Source organism: Rhinatrema bivittatum, chromosome 9 (genome assembly GCF_901001135.1).
Source record: "Rhinatrema bivittatum chromosome 9, aRhiBiv1.1, whole genome shotgun sequence".
Classification (NCBI taxonomy): domain Eukaryota; kingdom Metazoa; phylum Chordata; class Amphibia; order Gymnophiona; family Rhinatrematidae; genus Rhinatrema; species Rhinatrema bivittatum.
In genome coordinates this window covers 25,798,688-25,824,075 of record NC_042623.1, presented here as the reverse complement: position 1 = coordinate 25,824,075, position 25,388 = coordinate 25,798,688, and the positions used below count along the sequence as shown (strand labels likewise).

Sequence of the window (25,388 nt, the reverse complement as noted above, 5' to 3'; positions counted from 1 at the left end):
ATAAGCAAAGCATGTCAAGCAAAACTGACTGATACATAGGGGTAACATGATACATGTGCAGCAGATACTACCATGGGAAGCTTGCTGGGCAGACTGTCTGGACCATCAGTCCTTTTCTGCCGTCATTTCTGTCTCTGTTTATATCTGCTGAAATACTTGCTTCATCTTTCCTAATCATATCTTGCATTTCTTCAGTGCGAATGCACCTCAGCATTATAGCGGCTTACCATACACAACTGGATAGCAGCAAACCAATATCCACTCCTCTATCTTGTTTCATGAAAGGTCTGTGGTATATCAAGCCTCTGTTACAAAAGCCACTTGTTCCTTTCCCTACTAATGATGCGTCCCTTTGAGCAATTGGAATCAGCTTCTCTAAAGTACTTGACATGGAAGTCAGGGTGCCTTGTTGCAGTGACTTCAGCTAGAAGAATCAGCAAACTCCAAGCTCTCATCCACTATCCTCAGTACCTGTAGTTCTTTCACATAAGGGTGATTCTCTGTACTCACCTAGGCTTCTGCCAAAGGTAGTCTTGGCTTTCCATATCAGTCAATCCAACATATTGCCTACCTTCTTTCCTGGGCCCCATGCACATGAAGGCAAAAAAAGCCCTACATGCTTTAGACTACAAAGGTCCTTAGTGTATTACAAGAAACAAACTCAGCTGCATCGTAAAACCTCCCAACTGTTCATCTTATACAATCCCAACAGGCTAGGAATAGCAGTCACCAAGTGTGCCTTGTCTAACTGGCTGGCTGAGTGCATTCACCACTACTACACCTTAGCAGGACTGCAAGTCACAGATTCTGTGAAGGCTCAAGTGAGAGCGATAACTGCTTCTGTTGCTCATCTTCGAGAAGTACCTATTGAAGATTTATTTATTTAACAGTTTTATATACCGAAGTTCTGGTAACAAAGTTACTAATCACTTCGGTTTACATTACAACAATAGATTGACAGTATTTAGAATAATGTCTTACAATGAACAGGATAAATAGAACTTGGAGAAAATAAAAATAATAACTTAAGGGTAATTATATACAAAGTAGTGGACCTTCCTGGAGATCAAAGCTTAGGTATTAAGTTTGAAATTAAGAGAATGCTTGGTTGAACAACCAGGTCTTTAGTCTTTTTTTAAAGGTGGGAGTCGATTGTTCAATTCTAAGGTCTGGTGGGAGTGAATTCCAGAGATTAGGACCGGCAGTGGAAATAGCTCTTTTGCTAAGTGAAGTCTTGAGAGGATGGGCTCTTAGCATGCCTTTCTGAGCTTGTCTAGTTGGACGAGAGGTGGAGTGAAGCTGTAAAGGGATGGTGAGGTCCATTGGGGTGGAGTTATAGATGGCTTTATGGATTATTGATAGGGATTTATAGAGGATTCTGTGTTTGATAGGGAGCCAGTGAAGGTTCTTTAAAATGGGAGTAATGTGGTCCCTTTTATTAGATTTAGTCAGGATCCTCGCAGTGGCATTTTGTAACATTTGCAGATGTTTTAGAGAGTTTGCGGGTAAACCAAGCAGCAAAGAATTACAATAGTCTATCTTCGAGAAAATGATTGCTTGTAATACATATCTGAAGTCTTGGAAGTATAAGAGTGGTCTTAGCCTCTTTAATACTTGAAGTTTAAAGAAGCAATCTTTTATGGTGTTGTTAATGAAGCTTTTGTAGTTCAGCTGATGAAAAAAAAACCTGAAACTTGGTCTTCTGTTTATACCTTTACGTCCCACTACTGTTTTGATGTCTCAAAGATTGATGATAAATTTGGTCAAGCAGTTTTGCGACACATAATCTCGCTGTAGCCTACTTGCCACAGTGTGGATCAGGTTGCTTACTAAGTAAAGGCTTTGATGCAAGTCTTAGCTTTGGACTCCCCACGTATAATGGCTAATTCAGCCTGCTTATCGATGGAAAAAGCAAATTTTCTTACTGTAAACAGTGTGTTCCATAGATAGGATGAATTACCCATGTATAACCTATCTGCCTCCCTAGATAGATCAGCTCTGGTATAGACTGAGGAGGTTCCCAGAGATGCTCATTAGAGCACAGAGCTCTTAGCTTGGAGAGACGAGTCCATACGGTACCACCAAATGTTACGTCACCCACATGTAATAACTAATTCATCTTATCTGTGGAAAACACTGTTTACAGTAAACAAATTTGCTGTTTTACATGAAGGGTGTAGCTATTTCCTCTGATTAACCGAGGTAATTATTGCAGCTAACATAAGTGTACCACAAGTTTTAAGCTGGTTGAGGTTCTCAGATCATAGATTCAATAAGTATATCTTTAGGATCAAGGGGAAAATCCAAGGCATATCATTTGTAATTGGGCTGTAAATTGTATATTTTATTTTATAAGGTTTGACCTTAGATGGGCATTTCTGTTGTCAGTCTAAGGTCTGTCTACTTGGAGATTTACAAAACTGCAATATGAAGCTTGTCTGCACATTCACCAGTCAATGTTGCCTTGATACAACCTCCCAATTTTAGGTTTGCACCATCTATCCTAAAAGATCTGTGTGGAAAAGAGCCAACTTCCTTCTAGGGCTTTATATCTGTTGATTTCCAGGATTACCATAGCAAAGTTTCCCTTTGTGAAGGAGGCATTTTATTATGTCTTTCTCAAACACCTTCCAGAACTGATCTTTGGCTAACTGCCTCCATAAAGAGTCATTGTCTTTCCTCCTCCACATAAAGATTGTTTGCTACATGAAAAGCCCTTGTAGGCTAAGAAGTAATCTACAGCTATGACTCAAACTTAGATTTACTTCACATCAGTGTATTTTATGTACTAATCATTGTCAGCTGCCCGGTTTTCTTACATGACACAAGGTTGAGGTGAGAACAAAAGTCCATCATTTAACTTCATAAATTGCTTCTAGCAACTTCTTAGTGATAATCCAGGGGAAGGCAAATTAAAATTGCCATAGCAAAGTTTTGTCTGCTGATGGAAGAAGTGCCAGTGGGACCCTAAAATGTTTTCTGCCTAGATCACCACCTAAAATATGAGCAGATTATATCTCCTGAGTTTGTCCATCTCCCTCTTAAACATGTTCCTAGATGGAATCAGGACACCTTCCTCTGACAGCTTATTCTGCTGTTTTAGGCCACCTTGTTGAGAGAAAATAAAGCCCTTTCCTCTCGTAATGATGAAATGTGCATGAGTTTACTTTATCTCCATCTCATTAACATTTCTTCCTCTCTTAGGGTTCCCAGTCTTCTCCTGGAAGGGCGAGTCAGAGGATGACTTCTGGTGGTGCATTGACCGTTGTGTGAATGTTGAAGGTTGGCAGCCCAATATGGTGGGTCTCCTTCTGCTTGGGTGCTGCAGCTGCAGTACAGGGAAATTATGGGAAAATTCCAGTAACAATGCAGTCCGAGATTAAGCACTGTCCTGATTCAGCATAACTTGCAAATAGTGCTTTTTTTTTTCATTTTTTTAAAGCTCTTCTGGTTCTCACCCCTTTTGCTGAACGCATGGCCATCATGAGGCTAAATGTAAACCTATACTCTGCTTCCACAGGAACCCCCCCTCCAACCATTGGTGCAGAGCAGATAAGATATTCAGTAACAGCTACACAAACGCCCTCTACTACCAGGCGCATTGTAAAATACAAAACCTGAAAATAAAATACTCAGCACATGTATAGCAAATCTGCCCTACCAGAGCAGCACTAATGCCGAGGACTCAAACATGAGAAGGCATCCGTACACCACCAATGCTTGTCCTATTGAGAAAACATAGCTAATTGATGCCAATACCTACTTGCTAGTAAAATACCTTACCTTGGTCACACTGCAGAAACGAGTCAGCAAAAACAGAAGAAAATGCCACAAATTACAAATGTGGAGACAAAAACTGGACTGGAAGCCCCAAAAAAGCCACACTGCATGCAGTGCAAAACTGGAGATCTAGAAACAGAAATGCATTTCCTCCTACACTAAGTATAGTACAGGGATAGAAGAAATGCACATTCCCAGAACTGACACATTATGGTTCTTACACCCCCATGTCCCCCATCATCCCTCATTTCACCCTATTACTCTTTTAATCATCCCCGCATATTCCCAGCCCCCTCCCTTGCATCCTCTTCCCTGTGTTCCCCCTCTCCCCGTTAGACTCTCCCTATCCACATCCTCCAGTTTTCTTCTCTCTGCTTAGCTACCTCTGACTCCCTTTCTCCCCCCCCCCCCCCACACTCCCTCTCTCTTCTACCTCTCCTTGCCCAGTATCCCCAGCCTCCTTTCTGACACCACCCACAAGGTGAAGAGAACATCAGCAGCATCACTTCAGGCCCAACAGGGGAGGATAAAGTTGGTGTCCTGTTGAGCCTAGAAGAGCAGGAGTTGGCAATGTTTCACTCTGGGCCAGAAAGAGAAGATGCAAGCAAGAGCAGTCTCCTGTCAGGCCTGATAAGAGAAGTCAACAGACTCTCACCCAGGCTGAAGAGGAGAGAGCAGCCTCCTGCTGGCCCTGTGGCTCACCTCCCAGGACCTTGCAACCCACCTGTTGAGACCCCCTGCTGGGCAGTAAAGTATAAGTGATATTCTTGGGATGTGAGGATTGTTGGGCACAGCAGAAGCCACACAGCTAATAAATTACTGGTATTTCTGCTCCAAAAGTACATGTGTATGTTTCAAAAAATGCAGGCTTTCTCTACCTATTTTATAACCATACACACACAATTTTGGCTTGTAAAAAAAGAATGACATGTACACTTCATAACCCTGATTTATATGTGGAGACAGGTAGTTTATACTATTTTGAAAACACTTACTTGTGCGTGTACTTGGAATCACCAGTTCACCAGTACACTTCACCCTGAATCCCCACCAGTTCTCCCCACCCTCCCACCTAAAAGCTGCAGATAACTCGCATGCATGCAGCCTGTGACTCTGAGCCAGAGGATAGATGCAGCAATGGCTGAGTTGTTCAGGAGGGGGTTAAAATGGGCCCTGGGAAGAAACTCTGGATAGTTGTGAATTGTATAAAGCCAAAAAAGAGCAGGAGGAAACTGGGAGGCCATAAAATGAACACAATGGTTTTAAGAGTAAGGTCTCACATACTGCAAAACTTAAAAATGTCATTTTACATCTCAGATAATTTGAAAATTTGTTATGATCTTTTTTGTGACAAAAATAATGTAAAGAACAATGAAATGGGCGGTCAGCACATTCAAGCCCCAACAGGAACGGCAGCAGTGTTTGTGGAAGCCAGAAACAGCAGTATGGCCTTTTCTTCTTCCTGCCCCTGCAGCCCGGGAGAGGAAGTGGATGTTCAGCAGGGTGTGCGGGAAGAAGAAAAGGCCATGCTGCATCCAAAAGCAGCAGCAGCAGCAGCAATGGCCCGAAGCAGCAGCCAGCAAGCTGGCAATCAACAAGAGGAGGCAGAGCAGCATTAGTCCCTGTAGCTGATGGGACTCAACTTTCTTGGGCCGCAGGGGCTGGAGGAGGAGGGCTGCTGCAGCAGCCATGTGTGCTCTGGGGTGGGAGAGGGGGGTGTGAGACAGAGAGCGAGCCAGCGTGTGTGTAAGTCAGAGAGAATGTATGTGATTGAGATCGTGTGTGTGAGAGAGAGAGAGCATGTATGTGATTGAGAGCGTGTGTGTAAGTGTGAGAGAAAGCATGTGTGTAAATGAGAGGGAGAGACTGGTCAAGGACGTGACTGGTGTGTGTGTGTGTGTGTGTGAGAAATTGGTCGGGGTGGTGACTGATGTAGCATAACTTGCTACATGTTAGCTTCATGCTATACTTAACAGCAGAAATTATAGGAGCCAAAACAGTTGTAGAATTCAACCATACACAGGAGACACAAAAGGACTTTAGGATGGGGGAAGGAGAAGAGCACAGATGGAATGAGACCAGTGGTAGCACAGTCAGTAGGGAGGCACCTCTGTTTCTGTAGGGCACATCGGTGTTGGATAAAAGATATTACTTTCTTGCCTTCTGCCGGCTACATCTTATGAGCTGAGTGGATTCTATCTATGCAGTGTATCACAGCAATCTAGTTTTATTGTAGATACAAATTTTAACATAAGACAAATGGAGACATTGTGTACTTTAAAACTAATAAAAGAAAACCTTTAGGGCCTACTAGGTTTTAGAAGTGTTCTCATCTTAAAATATTACTGTTGACAAAAACCGCTGCCTTTTAGAATAAGCTGATAAAGAGAAGGTGTATGCGCTTTCACAAAACAAGAACTAGAAGTAACAATTGTTTATTATGGAAAGGAATTGATGTACACATTTAGGTTCCTTTAAACAGCAAAGTAATCAATTTATAAGCGAGAGGAAGTCTGGTGTTGGTTTAATGGTGAATTACCTTGCAAGACTGCCAGGCTGTAGAGAAACCTTTAAATATCTGTTGTGAACTGCAGCTGTGAATCTTTTACAGATCTTGGATGATGGTGGTGACCTCACACACTGGATTTATAAGAAATATCCCAACATGTTTAAGAAAATCAAGGGTATTGTGGAGGAGAGCGTCACTGGAGTCCATAGGTGAGGGAGCACAAAGGACTTTATTGCCAGCAGATGTTACTAACCATTAGATGGAGAGATTTTGTTTTAAAGGGATAAGGATGGTACTGGATTCTTCAGAATGTCTCTTCTGTTTTCTAGTCACAGAACAGTCATCAGGAGTTGGTTAAAGCATAGCTTTTCTTGCAGAATTGTATGCTACATATGTGTAACATGCAGTGTTAAAATTTAGGATAAGAACGATGTAAAGCTAGAGCTCCTTTTGCACATTTTGTCTATATATTTTGGGGTTATAACAATAGAAGTTAATTTTCAAAATGATTTACACACACACAAATATAGCATATATCAGCAATTTTCAGAAGTGTAAACCTTTTTGAAAATTACCCCTAAGATTTTTAAACAAAGATATTTCTGAAAAATTAATGTTGTGAGTTCTTTGCAGAAGGGGATGTCCCTCATCTCAAGATACTAAAACAGTGTGACAAGGGAGTGACTAGAGCCAGAAGGATGCTAGGCTCTATAGAGAGTTTATAACCAACAGAAAAAAGGTGATAATACCCTTGTACAAGTCATTGGTGAAACCTCACTTAAAATACTGTGTTCTTTTCTGGAAGGCTTTATCCCAGAAAGGATAGATATAGGCTAGAAGCCATCTAGGAAAAGGCAACTACATTGTTTAGGATCTGCACCAAAGCCATATGAAGAAGCTATATAAAATCTACACTGCCTTTCAAAACATTCACCATTTGGTGCCTTATAAACAGTGTTTCTTCCATGCATCCACACATCCTATCCCATATCTACCAAGTGAAAAATATGTTCCAGAATTCCTTAGAAAATGAAGCAGCAATAAAAATATGAAATAGCTTGGCTAGATAAGTATCCACCCCCCCCTTTTACTTCTGAGGCAATCATAAAGTTCTAGTGTAACCAAATCGCCTTCAAAAGTGTACACACCAAGTGAATTGGTCCCAACTGTGTTAAATTGTTCTGCTTCACATGACAAGATAAATGCAGCAGTCCCTGTTGGTTCTCTGTACTGAGTAGGGTATTTTAAAGCAAAGGTCCAACCCTGAGTACCAAGAAGATGTCAAAAAAATCTCCAGGACAAGGTTGTGGAAAGGCACAGATCTGGGGGGGTGGGTATAAAAGAATTGCAAAGTTCTCCAATGTCCATCCCTCTGAGTACAGTCAAGATAATGATGAAGTGGACGATGTATGCCACCTCCAAGACCTTAACTAGATCAGGCTGAGAAAAAAGGAGACTTATCTGGGAGGCAACCAAGAGGCCAGTGGCAACTTTGAAAGAACTACATGTCAAAGACGATCAAAGTGTGCAGATGACAAGAATATCCCAAACTCTCCAAAAATCTGGTGGCAAGAGGGAAGCCATTTCTCAAGAAAGCCCACCTTGAACCCGGTTTGAAGTATGCAAAGGATCATTCAAAGGCTATCGTAGCAAACGTTTTGTGATCTGTAAAAACTAAGAGAGAACTTTTTAGTGTGAATGCAATATTTCATTTGATACAAAGCCAATATAGCACATCATCCAAAGAAACGCATCCTTATATGAAACAACTTGTTATGGGGATGTTTCTCATCGGCAGGGACTAGAGCAATTGATAGAAAGAAGGAAAGTACAGAAATGTTTTTGAGGAAAACCTGCTGCCCCCTGCGCGAAAGCTGAAACTGGAGAGGAAGTTCACCTTTCAGCATGACGGTGACCTGAAGCATACAGCCCAAACTCCATTGGAGTAGCTAAGGCACAAAAAAGGTAAATATCCTGGACTAGCCCAGTTAGAACCCTGAACTCAATCCAATTGAAAATGTGTGGCATGCCATGAAGATTGCTGTCTATCAATGCTCTCCAAGGAACTGGACAGTGGTTTTATAATTGTTTAAAGCAGAATGGTCTAATGTTGACACATCTTGGCGTGCAGAGTTGATGGAGTCCTATCCCAACAGACTCACAGCTGTAATAACTGCCAAAGTTGCTTCCATCAAGTATTGACTCAGAGGGGTGGAGACACATCCAGTTATTGGATTTCAGTTTTGTTCATACAAATATGCTTTGTCCTCCAGTAAAACATTTTTGTCTTGAAAAGTGTGGAATATGGTGTCTCGAGTGGGGAAAAAACTGCATGCAAGTCTGATGCACTGGACACAAGATGTGAAAAATGTTCAAGGGGAGTAAATTTTTGATAGCCAAGAGGAGAGGATAGGTTTAAATACATGAAAGGTGTGAATGCACAAGAAGCAAACATTTTTCACTGGAAAGGAGCTAAGTGTAAGGGTCATGATATGAAGCTCCAAGGAAAAACAGAACATATTTTGTAATAGAAAGGGTGGTAGATGCCTGAAATGTTCTCCCAGAGGAGGTGAGGGGAGACACAAATGGTTACTGAATTTAAAAAATGTTGTGGAATAAACAGAGGATCCCTAATGGTAAGAGGATGATGATGAAGCACTGAGGTAACCTGCACAGAGTGGTGGGTCAGCCCAAAACTGCAGTAAAATAATTGTACTGTGCTCAGAGCAGCAGTTAAAATCCTAAACTCCTTACTGGGCAGACTGGGGGAGCTATTTTGATCTTTATTTGCCATCACATACTATGTTACTATGTATTGTGACTCATGTGATTATTGTAAGTCATGCAATGTATTCCTCTATTAATATTTTTATGATCACTTTCTTTATTAGCACTGTCTGTAATGTCACACTACAGAAAACCAGCTCATTAAATTGCTTGCAATCAAACTAAAATGTTCCATTTATCATGCAGTTGGGAAAGTAAGACAGGGCTAGGGTAAACCTCGCCAGGGGATATTGTCGCATCTTAGATGCGCTGTGAAGCACAAGGCTAAGTGCCTTCGGCAACTAGTAAGTGCTGTTAGATCTGCATACTCCTTGGAGTGCCCTATTGTAATTCTGAAATGTATTTAGGTTTAAACAATAAATATAATTGCAAAGAAATGGGGTTTCAGGGCATCATTCCAATATCTAAATATAATAGTAGGTAGAAGGATAAAGTCTTCCAAATATTACTCCCATGCAAGAAAAATTGCCTTCTGACAGAAATCTCCTCCTGATCCTTAGTGCTGTGGTTTCATGTTCACATCTCTTATAGGAAGCAGGAAGCAGTTTTCTTGTTTTCAGATGCTTGGAGGTGCTCAGAATGAAAGGTGTGTTGCTTGGAGGGGCCCAGAATGTGCTGCTTATCTACCTGTTCTTCAAAATGATCTTTATTTTAAAATGTTTATATTCTGCTTATATTGGTACACATATTCTAGGTGGTTTAAAATACAAAGTCCATGTAAAAAAAAATTGGGCAGACTTAAGAACCAATTTACACTGTCAAATAAGAGTAAAGGAAAACCTGCTTAAATTGTCCTTAATGTAGATTTTCTCCTTTTATAACAGATTGTACCAGTTATCAAAAGCTGGAAAGCTGTGTGTTCCAGCTATGAACGTCAATGACTCTGTCACCAAACAGAAGTTTGATAACTTGTACTGCTGCAGAGAGTCCATTCTCGATGGGTATGTTTATGCTCTGCCTCAGGGTGAGACTGGGTTGTATCCAGCGCTGCATACATCTAGTAGCACTTACATTAGTAATGTAGGATTAAAGGTTTACCCCTCTGTGCTTTTTAGGTACTATATAAATGACTGTGGGCGATGGCATGGATTGGGTTATATTGAGTCGGTAATTTCAGTATGATGGTGAAATATTCATTGAGGATGTGTAGCGCAAAAATAGAGAATTTGCTTTCCTAACAGCTTCCTGCTAGACCCGGCTCAGTGTGCAGCACCTGGAAAACATTAGAGACCGTATCATGTTTAGAGTGTACTTCTTGTAAGTTGAAGTGTCCCATTAAAGCAAACTGGGGGATTGTGGATCAGTGGCCTATCTTGCTCATTGTCCTCATGACCTGTAAGAAACCGCTTCTCCAAAGGAGCAGAAAGATTCTTGAGAGGATCACCACAATATTATACTAGAGTTAAAAATCACTGAATTATTTTATTGGGAGGGGGCAGTTAAGTTTGTGTTTCAAACAAATAATTCCTAATAAATCAACAGGCTGTGGCTTGCTGTGCCTGGTGAATTTTATGTTATTTACATGATTGTGATGTATCAACATGGCAAATAAAATATCATTATTGCAGCTGTTTTGAAATGTTTAAGAACATAATTGGGCAAAATGGTTGGGTTTTTTAATCTTTATCTACAGTCATCTACTATATTGCTATGTAAGTAATCAAAAGGGTGATTATCACACATTTGTAGATTGCTTTTTAATTATAGAAGACTTCCTAATGTTTCTTGTAATTTTTAGCTTGAAAAGGACAACAGACATGATGTTCGGTGGGAAGCAGGTGGTGGTCTGTGGTTATGGAGAGGTATGATTTTCAGCACGGAAACTCCATTTCAGTAAGAGAAGACAGGAGGACACACATCTAAATTTCAGGTCCCAATCCTTCTAAAAGTCACTTCCAAACAGGACATCTGAAATGAGTTGGTGATTTTAGTGTACTTCCCATAAACACTATACCATCTTAACTGACTCCCTTATCTCAGAGACCAGTGATTAGCTGGGCATGGAGACAGAGCTCACATCCTATCTTAAGAGGCTCGCCTCTGGAACAGGACTGACATACTTTAGTAAAACAATGTGACGGAAGCTCGTCCTGTTGCCAGCCATGCTGTGCCTGTATTGTCAGGCGGCACTGTGAATGTGCTGTGCTTGTTGTGTGGGATACGTGTACTGCTTTGGCCCATGCTATGTCAGTTCTGTGGTGGTGGCACTGTGTGGAGGAGCTTGTACTGCTGTTGCCTGTGCTGTATCTTTTCTGTGTTGGGAGAGCTTGCACTGCTGCTGCTTATACTGTACCTATTCTGTGGATAAACAGAGAATTTCAGTCAGTCATCTCAGTCTGATTTCTTTAACTAGCACTGGACTTAGTAGAAAATGTAAAAAGGATTTAGAAAAATTCCTGATCTCCAGCTGGAATCACTTTTATATTTAGTACCATAAGTGTATGTGTGTGTATGTGTGTATATATATATATATATATATATATATATATATATACATATACACACATACACTTATGGTACTAAATAACTATTATGGTATCACATATAAAAGTGATTCCAGCTGGAGATCAGGAATTTTTCTAAATCCTTTTTACATTTTCTACTAAGTCCAGTGCTAGTTAAAGAAATCAGACTGAGATGACTGACTGAAATTCTCTGTTTATCCACAGAATAGGTACAGTATAAGCAGCAGCAGTGCAAGCTCTCCCAACACAGAAAAGATACAGCACAGGCAACAGCAGTACAAGCTCCTCCACACAGTGCCACCACCACAGAACTGACATAGCATGGGCCAAAGCAGTACACGCATCCCACACAACAAGCACAGCACATTCACAGTGCCGCCTGACAATACAGGCACAGCATGGCTGGCAACAGGACGAGCTTCCGTCACATTGTTTTACTAAAGTATGTCAGTCCTGTTCCAGAGGAGAGCCTCTTAAGATATATATATATAGATATATATATATATATATATATATATATATATATATATATATATATTACTATACAAGATAATTTACATGGCTACAAAGTTCATTCTCCAAAGAATATAGAATGTAAATCTGAGCACCAAGAGATGAAGTGACAAAGTAGTGGAGACAAACTGTGAGTCAGGGATGTTCAGGTTTACTGCTATGTGCACTGAGTTTCACCATTTCTAACCTGAATATTAAATGTTTCCTATATTAACTTTTAGCCAGATGTATGTGTTTTCTTGTAGTGAGAACTGTGAATTTAGAAATATGTGTGCAGCAGATACACAAAATGCTAATTTTTTCTGTCGATAAGTAGGCCTGAATTAGGTGATGTCATCCAGCGGTATTGAATGGACCCCTCTCTTAGCTAGTAGAACATTGACTGATGAGCCCCTCAGTCTTTTTTCATCTGAGCACTAACACAGACATATACCTTTATCTTTCTCTTATTTTTATAAAAATCTTGATATTTCTTTTCTTAAAGTTGGCTCACTGTTGCAACAGCCTCCAAACAGCAGTACTGCTTAAAAAAAAACCCAAAACAAACACACATCTCTGAGGAGATTTTTTGCTTCTTTTCTTTTTCTACCCCACTGCCTTGGCAGCCCCTTGATTAGCACTTCAGTGTTCCAAAAAGAAAAGAAAACCGATGTTTAAACTATCGGATAGGAAGAAGCTCTTGCAACCTGCATTGGTGGCTGCATCAGTTATTGACTTCTCTTCCTGCTTTCCCCCAGTCGAGTCCGGCAGTCATTTTCAGTAGAGTAGACGTCGAAACATGGGTCACTGGAACCTAGGATCCATGTGGTGTTCACAAACCTTCTTTCCTGTGCAGGGCTCTGAGGCTTCTAACAAATGGATCTGGCCTCCAGCTCCAGAACTTCCAGATCTGTTGAAGCATCTAGCCCCATCGAAGTTAAGGAAGCATGGTGTTATTGAAGCATTCACTCCAAGGCTTTGCATTGAGGCACAATTGACACTCTGGTGCTGTTGAGACAGGACCACTGCTCCAGTACTGTTGTTGCAATTGAGCTGGTGCTGTTGATACAGTTTAGCACATGAAAGCAGATAACCAGTGCCACTGATGCAAATTTGGTGCTCCGCTACCGCCGAGGCAAGTTTGACTGGCACTGCCAAGACCACTGATGCAAAGCTGGTACTTCAGCACCATCAAGACATGGCCAGCATTCTGATGCCATTGGTGCAAGTCTGATGCCCAATGCCAATGAATCAGCATCCGGTGCTGCCGAGCAGCACCATCTATGGACTCTGCCGCAGTGCAGCTAATGCAAAGTTTAGCCTTTGAGTTGGCACCATCGAGGCAATGCTAACATCGAACAAAATCCAATGCCATCAAGGGAAGGCCAGTACAGAAAAATATCAAACACTGTTGAGGCAAGGTCCAGTGCCATGAAAGTAAAGTCTAACCCATGGCGCTCCAAAACAAAATTGATACAGAGAATTTAGACTGTTCTTTGTTAGCCAATAAACCACCTTTGCCCTTTGCACGTATTCTTCTTCAACCCAAACCGATTGAATGCTCGAGAAGCAATTGCTTTGCATGCCGATGAATAGTTCTAGAGGAATACTTTTCTCCAAGACTCTGTCCCAGGAAGAAGATCAATGTTGAGTTTCGCACTAATGTTTAGTAATCAAAATACTTTTAAGCCTTCCCGGTCTAACTTCCTGGTTTACTCCTAAGAGTCTCTTTGCTAACCCAGGCCTGGCCCCATGGTGGGGAGAGAACCTTGCCTTTTGGAGGGAGGGGTTCCAGCTACATTTCAGACTTAGAGCTGCAGGGATTAAAACCTTCCTTGTGCTTTATTTGCACCAGAGCTTCAGAGATCCTCTGACAAAGGTCTTTGAAGTCCTCAGAATTCTACACACAGTGGCAGAGCCTTCAGCTAATTTGGTACATGATATCCTGCAAGGATTACAAACAAAATGCGGCAAAAAATCAATTGAAGTGAAATATGCTCTTAAAGCTCCAAAGGAATCAAGGATCTACTCAAATGCACTGGGAAAGGATCCCAAGATACTGAATATTTCAGGAAGCTAAATGCATTCAGTGAAAGTGAATTGGCATACTTTCCGCCACTGTCCAAAGCAGAGTGATGGATGGTATTACATCTATCTACAAGGCATTAGATACCCTCCTCGTTAATCTCCATCGGAACACGCTGCATCCACAAGAAGTTAGATGTTCCCTTTCTAAAATAACCTCTTTGGAGAAAAGCTCAGAGAAACAGCTACTGAAATGGAGGAACATGTGATGGTTCAGATGCATGTACTACCTTTTTAAAAGTCTATACGTCCAGAGACGCCCTTTCTGATGATTCAGTCAGTGGTCTTCTCCTTTACTTCCATAGCAGCAACTTCTGAATCATCTTAGACAGCAGATGTGCCTTCGTCCTGTAAACCATGCACCAAGTCTAGTTCAATCCTGGACCAAGTTATTGGCCACCTTTACATATCCAGCATCAAACCTCTCCCATAGAAGAGAATACAGTGCTACCTGGAGGAGTGGTGCAAAATCACTGATGTTCAATGAGTTCCCAATAGATAGTTTCTGTTTTCCTGGCTTTCCAAGCTCATCACTCAGTCTTCAATCTGGGTCCATTTCACTCACGTGGAGTCGCTTCTGGGGCAATAAGAACACAAGAGATTGCATTACTGGGTCAGACCAAGGGTCCATCAAGCCCAGCATCCTGTTTCCAACATGGCCAATCCAGGCTACAAGTACCTGGCAAGTGCCCAAAAACTAAATATATCCCATGCTATTGATGCTAGTAATAGCAGTGGTTATTTTCTAAGTCAGCTTGATTCATAGCAGGTAATGGACCTATCCAAGAACTTATCCAAACCTTTTTTAAACCCACCTATACTAACTGCACTAATCACATCCCCTGGCAACAAATTCCAGAGTTTAATTGTACGTTGAGTGAAAAAGAATTTTCTCCGATTAGTTTTAAATGTGCTACATGCTAACTTCATGGAGTGCCCCCTAGTCCTTCTATTATTCAAAAGAGTAAATAGCCGATTCACATTTACCCGTTCTAGACCTCCAAAGACCTCTATCATATCCCCCCTCAGCTGTCTCTTCTCCAAGCTGAACAGCCCTAACCTCTTTAGTCTTTCCTCATAGGGGAATTGTTCCATCCCCTGTATCATTTTAGTTGCCCTTCTCTGTACCTTCTCCATCACAACTAATCTTTTTTGAGATGCGGCAACCAGAATTGTACACAGTATTAAGCTGCGGTCTCACCATGGAGCAATACAGAGGCATTATGACATTTACTGTTTTATTCACCATTCCCTTCCTAATATTTTCTAACATTGTTTGCCTTTTTGACTGCTGTAGCACATATAGTAAAGAATCTAATAAGTGACAATACAAACAACCACCTAACACTACAAGAGAACCAATGCAATGAGGTAGCTCATTTCTTTAAAGATAAAATTGAGAACCTGAGAAAAAAAATCCCTAACACTACAAAACAAGAGATTAAAATGCCCACTAGAGACGTTAGTATCTGGTCAGAATTTGAAGAGGTATCACAAGATGAAGTCAAGAAAATGATAAATCAAATGAACCCTGCCACTCACGTAATTGACACCATTCCCATTACTGAACTAAAAAAACTAGCCAACACAATAACTCCAACTCTAACCAAGATCATCATCCTCTCACTAGATGAAGGAGTAATGCCGGATACTTTGAAAGGAGCCATTATCAAACCAATAATTAAGAAAAAGAACCTTGACCCCCTAATTCTCAATAACTATAGACCAGTCTCAAACTTACCCCTATTAGCCAAACTAATAGAAAAAACAGTACAAAACCAATTGTCAACCACATTGAAAGTAATAACCTATTATACCCAACGCAACATGGGTTTCGCAAACACTACAGTACTGAAACTCTATTAGCTTTATCAGACAATATCTTAAGAGGTTTTGACACTGGAACACACTACATTCTAGTTCTACTAGATCTCTCCGCAGCATTTGACACGGTAAATCACAAAATACTACTCAATAGACTGAAAGAAATAGGTCTCACTAATAAAACAATAAAATGGTTTGAGTCATACCTAAGCAATAGATGTTTTCAAGTACAAATCAAGAATACACGCTCAGTCACACTGCTAACCGGTGTCCCACAGGGATCAGCCCTGTCGGCAACATTATTTAACATTTATCTCCTCCCAGTATGTCACCTACTAGCGGGACTTGGAATCATACATTACTTATACGCAGACGATATACAGCTACTGCCACCCATTGTGAACACCATTGAAGAAACAATGAAACTTGCCAATATGTATCTTGAAATAATCAAACAGCTCTTAAATCAGATGGAACTGGTAATAAACATCGACAAAACGGAATTCCTACACCTTGAACGTAGAAACATACACCTCATTCAACCAACACTCACAATTAAAAATAACCAAGCCGTTGAGCTAGCAACGAAATCTAGGAGTAATAATTGACTGGCTGAGCATTGCAGACTGCTTGTGGCAGCCCCAGAGAGGATTCTTCTGTTTCCTGTGCAGAGATTGAATACTGTTGCAGATCACATAGTCGTTTATGTGATCCTTTTATACACATTTTGTTTGAACAAAATTGGGAACTCAAGAAAATATATGTAAGCCCCTGAGGCAGCCGTTTTGAGACGGCGAAACTCGGCCAGAGTCGTGCTACCCTTGTGTCTCCACTTCAATAAAGATATTGAAAAAGACCATAGGCATCTATCCTTTTGTTCATCCTGACTGCTTTTGTAGAAAGTTTTTTTTCATTCCATTCATCCCAGCAAACTCAGATCCACTTACGACACATTTCTGTTCAATTACAATGCAGATTCATGTACCCCCTTTTTCACCCATCCCACAAGATGGCACAAAAGGTACTGAAACTGGGCCCATCATATTTCATAGCTTCAGCATGGCCCACACAAGTTTGCTTTGCATATCTGCTACAGCTGTCCAACAGTCCTCTGACCCCTCTTGGATCAGATTCTTCCTTATTAACTCAAGAAGAGGGACATCAGTTTCATCAGAACCTCCCTTCCTTCAGCCTAATAGCTTGGGATGTTCAATGCTCAATAATTGCCAGATTGTTCTTACCCAAGGAGGTTGAGGAAATCATAATAGCTGCCAAAAAAACATCAACTAGGAAAGACTACTATTTTAAATAGAAATTATTCACCACATGGTGTCAGCATAGTTTTTTGGATCAGTTTGCATGTGAACCCAAAGAGTTACTAAACTGTTTGCTTTCCTTTTCTGCTTCAAATCTCAAGACTTTATCAGTAAGACTACATCTCACTGCTATAGTTGCTTACCATACTCTAATTCAGGTTAAATCTAACACCATTTATTCGTCAGTGTCCAAATTTATGAACCATAAATGCTCTATTGAGGTTCTCAGCTTGAGACTCCCCACATGTCATGTCTATTTCAGCCTTGTTTATCAACAGAAAAAGTGTTTTCCATTGATAGGTTGAATTAGCCATCTAAATACCTGTCCACCTCCCTGGAGAGTCAACTACCTAGCTAGAATTAGCTCTTAAATCGTCTGAGGGGGCTCACTATGCAGTGCGTGAGCGGGAATTCCTGCATATGCTCAGAAGCTAAGAGCAAGCGAGGTCTGTTTGATGCTGCTAGATGATGTCACTCACATCTCATGGTGTATTCGTCCTAGCTATGGAAAATATTGTGTATGGTAAGCAGACTTGTTTTATATGTGTCAACTGGGTTCATTTTCAGTAATGTTGACTGGAAATTTGAAAAGGGTTTAATGTAAGTTCTCTCATCCTGTTTTTCATTGCTATGCAGGTTGGCAAGGGCTGCTGTGCTGCACTTAAGGCCATGGGCTCTATAGTGTATGTGACAGAGATCGATCCCATTTGTGCACTGCAGGCCTGGTAAGATAACAGCTTAGAGAAAACAGCCACACAGTATTGTGTAATTTTCCAGGCATCCTAGCAAGCAATAATGCTCACCTGTATCATTTAAACAATTTTACTTGAAAGTTATTACATCTTTTAAGGGCCACCCTTACAATTTTTTTTTTGAGCTGCTGGGAGCTACCATGTTATAACTCCCACCTGTATTGGCATTTGATTATTTTATACTTTCTGTATTGCCATTTCTCCATGAATTAGCCATTATGCATGGCTGATGTCATCCAGTGGCGCTGACACAAACCCAGCACTCAGTATTGACTTTACTGAGCATGTGTGGGAGTCCTTGGATGTGAGCGCTGCCTCTTGAGCCGCTCAGTCTTTTTGTCCAAGCTATTGCACGGACATGTCCCAGGTTTGGTTTTTTTCAACTTTTGGCCTTGTGCTGCCTTTTACTAGCCTTGTTGCTTCTCTTACATTTTTGCCACTGCCTCTGTGGCCTTGCAAACAGAACTTTTTTTTTTTTTTTTTAAGATAAAACTTAAAAGTAAAAAATGAGTATGGAAAAGTATAAGGCCAAAAACCCATGGTCAGTGGCTTCAAAACATGTATCTGTGGGCACCGGCTTTCCATCATGGATATATTTTATTTATTTATTTATTTAACAGCTTTTAATATACCGGTGTTCGTGCAAGCACATCACGCCGGTTTACAATAAACTTGAGAAAGGAGGAAATTACAAAAAACAGGGAGTGGGGGATGGAGCAGGAGCGAAAAAGGGGGGGGGGAGAGAGAGGGAGAAAGGTAAGAGGAGGAAAGACAGCAGCTGAGAAAGGTAAAGGAACGTAGCAGTATTTACATGAGAGGTTGATTAACGGGTTAAACATTGTCACTTAATTACAGCGGTTAAAGAAGGATATATAGATTATATAGAGGATATATATGGAAGCTTAATTGCAACAGTTATGGCAGGTTATAAAGATAACTTATTTAACATTTAAACAAATATATATAAAATATTAGCTTATTTACAGCAGTTATGGCAGGTAATAAAAGGTAGCTTAATTTAAGATTTTTAACACAGGTTGTATGTTTTAACTTGAATTACAGTGGAGTACGGTAACTAGGGAGCGATAAGGTGTGTGGTGGGTGGGGGGGTATAGGGAGGGTGTGGGGTGGGAGGGTAGGGGGGTAAAGCACCCCAGCAGGCCATGCCAAGTGGGTCAATTTCATCTTATGCATCAACACAAAGACAATGACAGCACCAGGCCTGTGAAGAACAGGCCTGGTGCTGTCATTGGCCTGTTCTTCACAGGCCTGGTGCTGTCATGGTCTGTCATGGTCCAGGCTGGTCATGGTCCAGGCCCATGCAGTCTATCACTGCCTGGGCCTGGGCCATGACTCCTCCAACAGTACAGCTATGCTGGGTGTCCCCCAGGGTGCAACAACACTGCACGTGGAAGATGCAGTGTTGTTGCACTGGGAAGAGTAAGAGCCTGAAGCTTCAGCGCGAGACTGGGGAGTGAAGCTGCTATGTTAAAGAGCGAGGTGACATTGGACACTCTATGTAGAAAGTCAAAATAGCATTCTTCCCCTTCGCTATCCTGCAAGTATGGGAGACCTCCCCCACCCATCTGTGGCACCATTTCCTGGATCCACCTCAGGTCAAGGTACTGGATGGGAGAAGAGTGGCCAAATGATGCAATGGACCCTCATTGGGCCATTCCCTTTGGAACCAAAGAGGCAGTCAATACAAGGTCCACTGGAGTGGACCCCTTATTGATCCAAAGGCGGGAGATAACCTCATTTGTGCAGGTCCCATCATCCTTCATGGCATAGAAGATTCACAAGGTGTGGAGCCACTTGTTCTTCACAGGCCTGGTGCTGTCATTGTCTTTGTGTTGATGCATTAGGTTTAAATTGACCCACTTGGCATGGCCTGCTGGAGTGCTTTTGGGCCTATTGGTGGGGAGAGCACTTTGGTGCATAAGCTCAGCAGACCTGCTGCTGAAACTAGATTGCATCAGGAGTTAGGCCTGGAGCTGTGCAAAGGGCCATTCAGGAAGTGTTGACACAGGTGGCACAGAGTTCCTCTGAGCCAGCAGCTATTACAGCAGGGATAATGGCTACAGCACAGAGTTCTTCAGTGGTATTGAACCAGCTTTAGCAATGATGAATCAATCTGGGTTTCTGAAGAGATTATCTTTCCTCCAGTGCAGAGGGCCTGTATCCCACGGGAGCCCAGCTGTTAGGGCTAATGAAGAACTTCTTTGACTCCTTAGGCCCTGAAGACCAGAGAAGTAAATCAGTGTCTCCTGAATAAATCTTCCCATATAGGGGATTGCTCAAAGTCCTTCAAATGTGTGCCTCCCCATAAGAGCTCCCAGTGTTGAAAGTAAGTCCTCATCTTAAGGTGGTAGATTCTCATCCTCCAAGATAAGCCCCTTCATAAGCCAGAAGGGGATGACATGGACTCTTCTCATTCTGAGTTCTTACCAGATATTTTGTTTTTGACCAGTGGAAATCTCCTAGTCAGTCACCTTTTGTCCTCTTCAGTGTTCCTCCCATGATCAGGAGAGGAGGAAAATTCTATGGAGATTTGTTCAGATCTCCTACCAGACTTGCCCAGCATACTTCTTCTGCAGAAGATCTCAGCTACTCCATGTTCTTAGATAAGCTGGTGAAGCTGCTGTCCAGTGTCAGGAAGGAAAAGGACCTGAGGACAGATGTCTTCATGCTTCACTTTCTTCAGCCAAGATCCTTAAGGGCCTCCCAGATGAGGATATGGCAGACCGCTGACAATTGTGCCTGCCAGTGGCTTGAAAGCTGGATTTATAATAGAGTCCAAGCTTCCCCAGGTTTTTGGGTCATCCAAGTACCACACCACTCAGTAGTGGTGAAGCCAGAGTTGAAATATGCTAAGCGCATTCATGATCACTTAACATGCCTTATGGGAAGGACCCATAGTGTGCTGGACACATTTGAGTCTAAAAGGGTTTTCAGGGATCCATATTAAATGCCTGGATTGCGGATCAATAGTTCTACAAGATGCAGTATCTCCACGAATATGTGCTAGAACCTCTGATGGATTTGCTAGATGCTGACATCCACTCAGCAGTAAAGAACATGAATGAATGAGAGAAGCACCTCATTTATTTATTGATTTATTGATTTTTATATACCGCCGCTCATCAGAGATATCACGTCGGTGTACATAGAACAAAATCCGCAATTGCGTTTTACATAAAACAGTAAGAAAACAACTGAGAAAACTTTACATTAAAAACGGTTAAATGCATTAACAAAAAACAATTTATAAAATATAAATAGATATATAATGAAAATATTATATGAGTAGTTATAATATTACAAATTATAAAAGAATCAAGGGAGAGTAAAGGGGGGGCAAGGGAAGGAGAGGGTATGAGTTTAAGTAGGGGAGGAAGAGAGAAAGGTGTAAGGGGAAGAGATTATATACATGTAGGGCTGCAAAACAGCAAATTCTTCAGTTTTATAAATAGAAAGGAAGGAGCTAGGGTGAAATAGGTAGGAATGAGACATTTGTTCCATTTACAGAGATTTAGATACTGCGATCAGGACCTCGGCCACTTTGCTAGGAGTCTCTGGTAGTTTGCATGGTTGTGAGCAAGTGGCCTTTGAGAAGATATGCATGAACATCTTGCAGATGTGTCCTATAGAGGAAATTAATTTTAGTTGGCAAAGTTCAAAAGGTGGTGGCACTAATTAAATGAATGCTGTACCAAGATGTGCTATCTTGGCTATCAAAGTTTGCTCTAGGTAAGTCCCGCCCAAAGAAACCATTCAGTGAAACATCTCCATGTCGGGATGAGATCTTCTGCTTCTATTGTCAATATAAACTTTGATGTCACTGATGTCTTAAAGTAACTTAGAAGTTGATCAAAGATTGGGAATATTTATGTAAATTAATAGTGGAGCATTACTCTCACTCTGGAATGAAAATTAAAAATCTTTTTATAATTTAATTGGACTTTGGAAGTTTTCTCCACACACCTCTTTTTGGAACTTGGTACTGATTAAAGATCATCAATTCACTTTGCAATCACTGTCAGTTATAGCAGAGGACTAACCAGCTCCTGTCAGATGCCATATTTCTTCTATATGTAATCTTCCCAACAATCTCCCCTCGTTCTTATTTTCATTCAATATCTTCAGTTTTATCACAATCCAATATCACTCAAATGTGTAAATTCTTTTTTATCAAAAATAATTCTCATGGATGCTATCCATAATGCCAAATTCAACACTTTTTTTGTAAGAGCAAAAAATTTGTAAAGATGAAGTAGGGAGGTTTCATATACAGGTATTGCGCTGTTACTCCATTGTAATATGCTGCTTTCTTATAATCATTAATCAATATCCTCCACCTTTTGTATGTGATTTTTTTTGTATCTATTTTTCTTTTTTCAGCATGCCACACTCTTAAAATTTTATCAGTGTTAAATCAATCATTAAAAATAATATTCAAATTGTGAATTTACTATGTTTTGAAAAAATAACCTTTTTCTGTTTATACCACTACTACTTGGCGCCGACCTATGTCAGTCAATTCTTGTTTCTAATTACAGCAAATTGCTTGAACTTCCATAAATTTCACCATATCATGCTTCTCTACACAAAGTTGTTATATATCGCTTTCGCCGTAAACCAACTTATCTGTCCCAACTTGTTGTTCCTGACCAACTTATCTGTCCAGATTTGTTCCCAATGAGGCCTCATTTCAAATCCGAAGATTTTTCTTCAGGGGATGTTATGATTATTGTGTCTGTCTTCTTCACAAATAATTTCTAACTATTCATTTTTTCACACTTTCTGTCATCCAGCGTTTGATGCAATTACCCTCTCACGGCACTATCCAAACTCATCTGTATTACTCAGCTTTTTATCCTTGCTCTGGGATTTGAAATGCTCCAATCCTGGCTTACGTTATTTAAACGTCATTGTACCATCAAATCAAAGAACTCCACTCCAGTTCCTCGTTTAACCCTGTAGGCGCTTGAGTCTTTAGCGTGAAAATTCAAAATGCTTCTCTATGGTTCAATACCTTCACACGATTTCCCCCACGCTGCGATATTTTAATATGATCCAAGATTGTCCATTTAATCTGTTCAAACTAATGATATTGGACGCAATGTGTCACAGTGGGTGCTGATAGTGACTGTATGTATGCGGGATTTATGTTCATTCAATCTGACTTTCAATCTCCGTGTAGTTCTTCCTATATAAACCTTTGGGCATGGACATATAAGTGCATACACAACGTGATCTGTATTGCAAGTGGTTGACATTTTATGATTTACTCTGTAATTAGACACAGGGTCCTCATTGTACCCAGTCAATGTAATTTTCACAATGTGAGCACTTACCCACACTTCAAATGTCCAACATCCATTCCATCCTGTGCTTTCCATGACTGTGCATGTACCAGTCTATCCCTTATGTTCCTCCCCCTTGTGGTAACTATCAGTGGTAGTTCCTTGAAAACATTGTGCAGCTGTAAAATGTGCCAATGTTGGCGAATGGACTTTGCTATGACGGTACAATGACGTTTAAATAACGTAAGCCAGGATTGGAGCAATTCAAATCCCAGAGTGAGGATAAAAAGCTGAGTAATACAGATGAGTTTGGATAGCGCCGTGAGAGGGTGATTGCATCAAACGCTGGATGACGGAAAGTGTGGAAAAATGAATAGTTAGAAATTATTTGTGAAGAAGACAGACACAATAATCATAACATCCCCTGAAGAAAAATCTTCGGATTTGAAATGAGGCCTCATTGGGAACAACAAATCTGGACAGATAAGTCAGGCGGGAACAACAAGTTGGGACAGATAAGTTGGTTTACAGCGAAAGCGATATATAACAACTTTGTGTAGAGAAGCATGATATGATGAAATTTATGGAAGTTCAAGCAATTTGCTGAAATTAGAAACAAGAATTGATTGACATAGGTCGGCGCTAAGTAGTAGTGGTATAAACAGAAAAAGGTTATTTATTTCAAAACACAGTAAATTCACAATTTGAATATTTTTTTAATGATTGATTCAACACTGATAAAATGTTAAGTGTGGCATGCTGAAAAAAGAAAAATAGATACAAAAAATCATATACAAAAGGTGAAGGAAGTTGGTTAATTATTATAAGAAAGCAGCATATTACAATGGAGTAATGGCGTAATACCCGTATATGAAACCTCCCTACTCCATCTTTAAAAAAATTTTGTTCTTACAAAAAAGTGTTGAATTTGGCATTATGGATAGCATCCATGAGAATTATTTTTGATAAAGAATTTATACATTTGAGTGATATTGGATTGTGATAAAACTGAAGATATTGAATGAATACAATAAGAACGAAGGAGAGATTGTTGGGAAGATTACATATTGAGTTCCCCTTTGAGAATTATAGTGTGTGGGGGTTCATATTTCTCCTATAAACATCAATTCTTCCAGAGGTGTCTATTTTGCTCATTTCAGCATCAAGCTCCTCCTCCTCCCCTTCAGCTGCAAAAGTTACCTATCAGAGATTGAGAGAGAGAGAGAAGGACATCAGCAGAATTAGCCTAAGCTGGGCACTAGTTTTTGAAGGCTTTGAGACCGCTTCCCCACCTCCTCCAGTGGCGAGGACGGGTTCAGTCTTTCTTCCCAGAATGGTTCCATATCATCAAGGACCAACGGGTCTTGAGAATTGTGGAGTATGGATAATCCTTACACTTTTCTTGCCCTCTTCCGACCCATCTGACTTCAATCTTCAGTGCCAATCCTCCTCAATCTGCCGTGTTTCCTCTCATCCTCAGGCCATAGCACCTTCAAAGTTCATCTCTGTGCTATTGTGGCATATCTCTAGCAGATAAAAGGGAGTCCAATCTCTCTTCACCCCTTGGTATCGAAATTCATGTCAGCTCTGTGGCATTCCAACATTCAGTAGTAGACCTCCAGTGCATTAGGACTACAGTAGGGTCTTAAGTCAACTCATGAAACCTCCTTTTGAAGCTTTCAAGTTGGTGGACTTGAAATATCTTTCCTGGAATATTTTGTTTCTTATGGCCATCACTTTGGCACGAAGAGGAAGAGAATTACAGTCTTTGGTTACATATCTGCAACTCTTTCACAATAGAGTGGTTCTATGGACTCACTGCAAGTTTCTTCCAAAAGTGGTGTCTTTTCCACAATAATCCAAGACTTCATGTAACAAGGGCGAATAACTCTTCCCTCCTTGGACTGCAAGAGCCCTAAAGAAGATTCAGCCTCAACATCAACTGTTTGAGTCCTTTGATCCCAATAATTTGGGAATGGCAGTTGCCAACCTAACTCTATCCAGTTGGCTAGCAGATTGTATCACACTTTGTTATGCACTAATTGTCTTACAGTTACAGACTCTGTCAAGAA

The 25,388-nt window shown here is 40.8% G+C and overlaps 1 protein-coding gene across 5 annotated transcripts in view; it reads left to right on the top strand.

Moving 5' to 3' along the window:
- Window positions 1-25,388, top strand: part of AHCYL2 (adenosylhomocysteinase like 2) — a 310,856-nt gene that overhangs the window by 214,799 nt on the left and 70,669 nt on the right. For all 5 annotated transcript variants that reach the window (XM_029616493.1, XM_029616489.1, XM_029616494.1 and 2 more), the window contains exons 6-10: window positions 3,205-3,299; window positions 6,392-6,498; window positions 9,901-10,017; window positions 10,815-10,878; window positions 17,895-17,983. In XM_029616493.1, coding sequence (XP_029472353.1) covers window positions 3,205-3,299; window positions 6,392-6,498; window positions 9,901-10,017; window positions 10,815-10,878; window positions 17,895-17,983 — 472 coding nt within the window. The remainder of the gene's footprint in view (window positions 1-3,204; window positions 3,300-6,391; window positions 6,499-9,900; window positions 10,018-10,814; window positions 10,879-17,894; window positions 17,984-25,388) is intronic.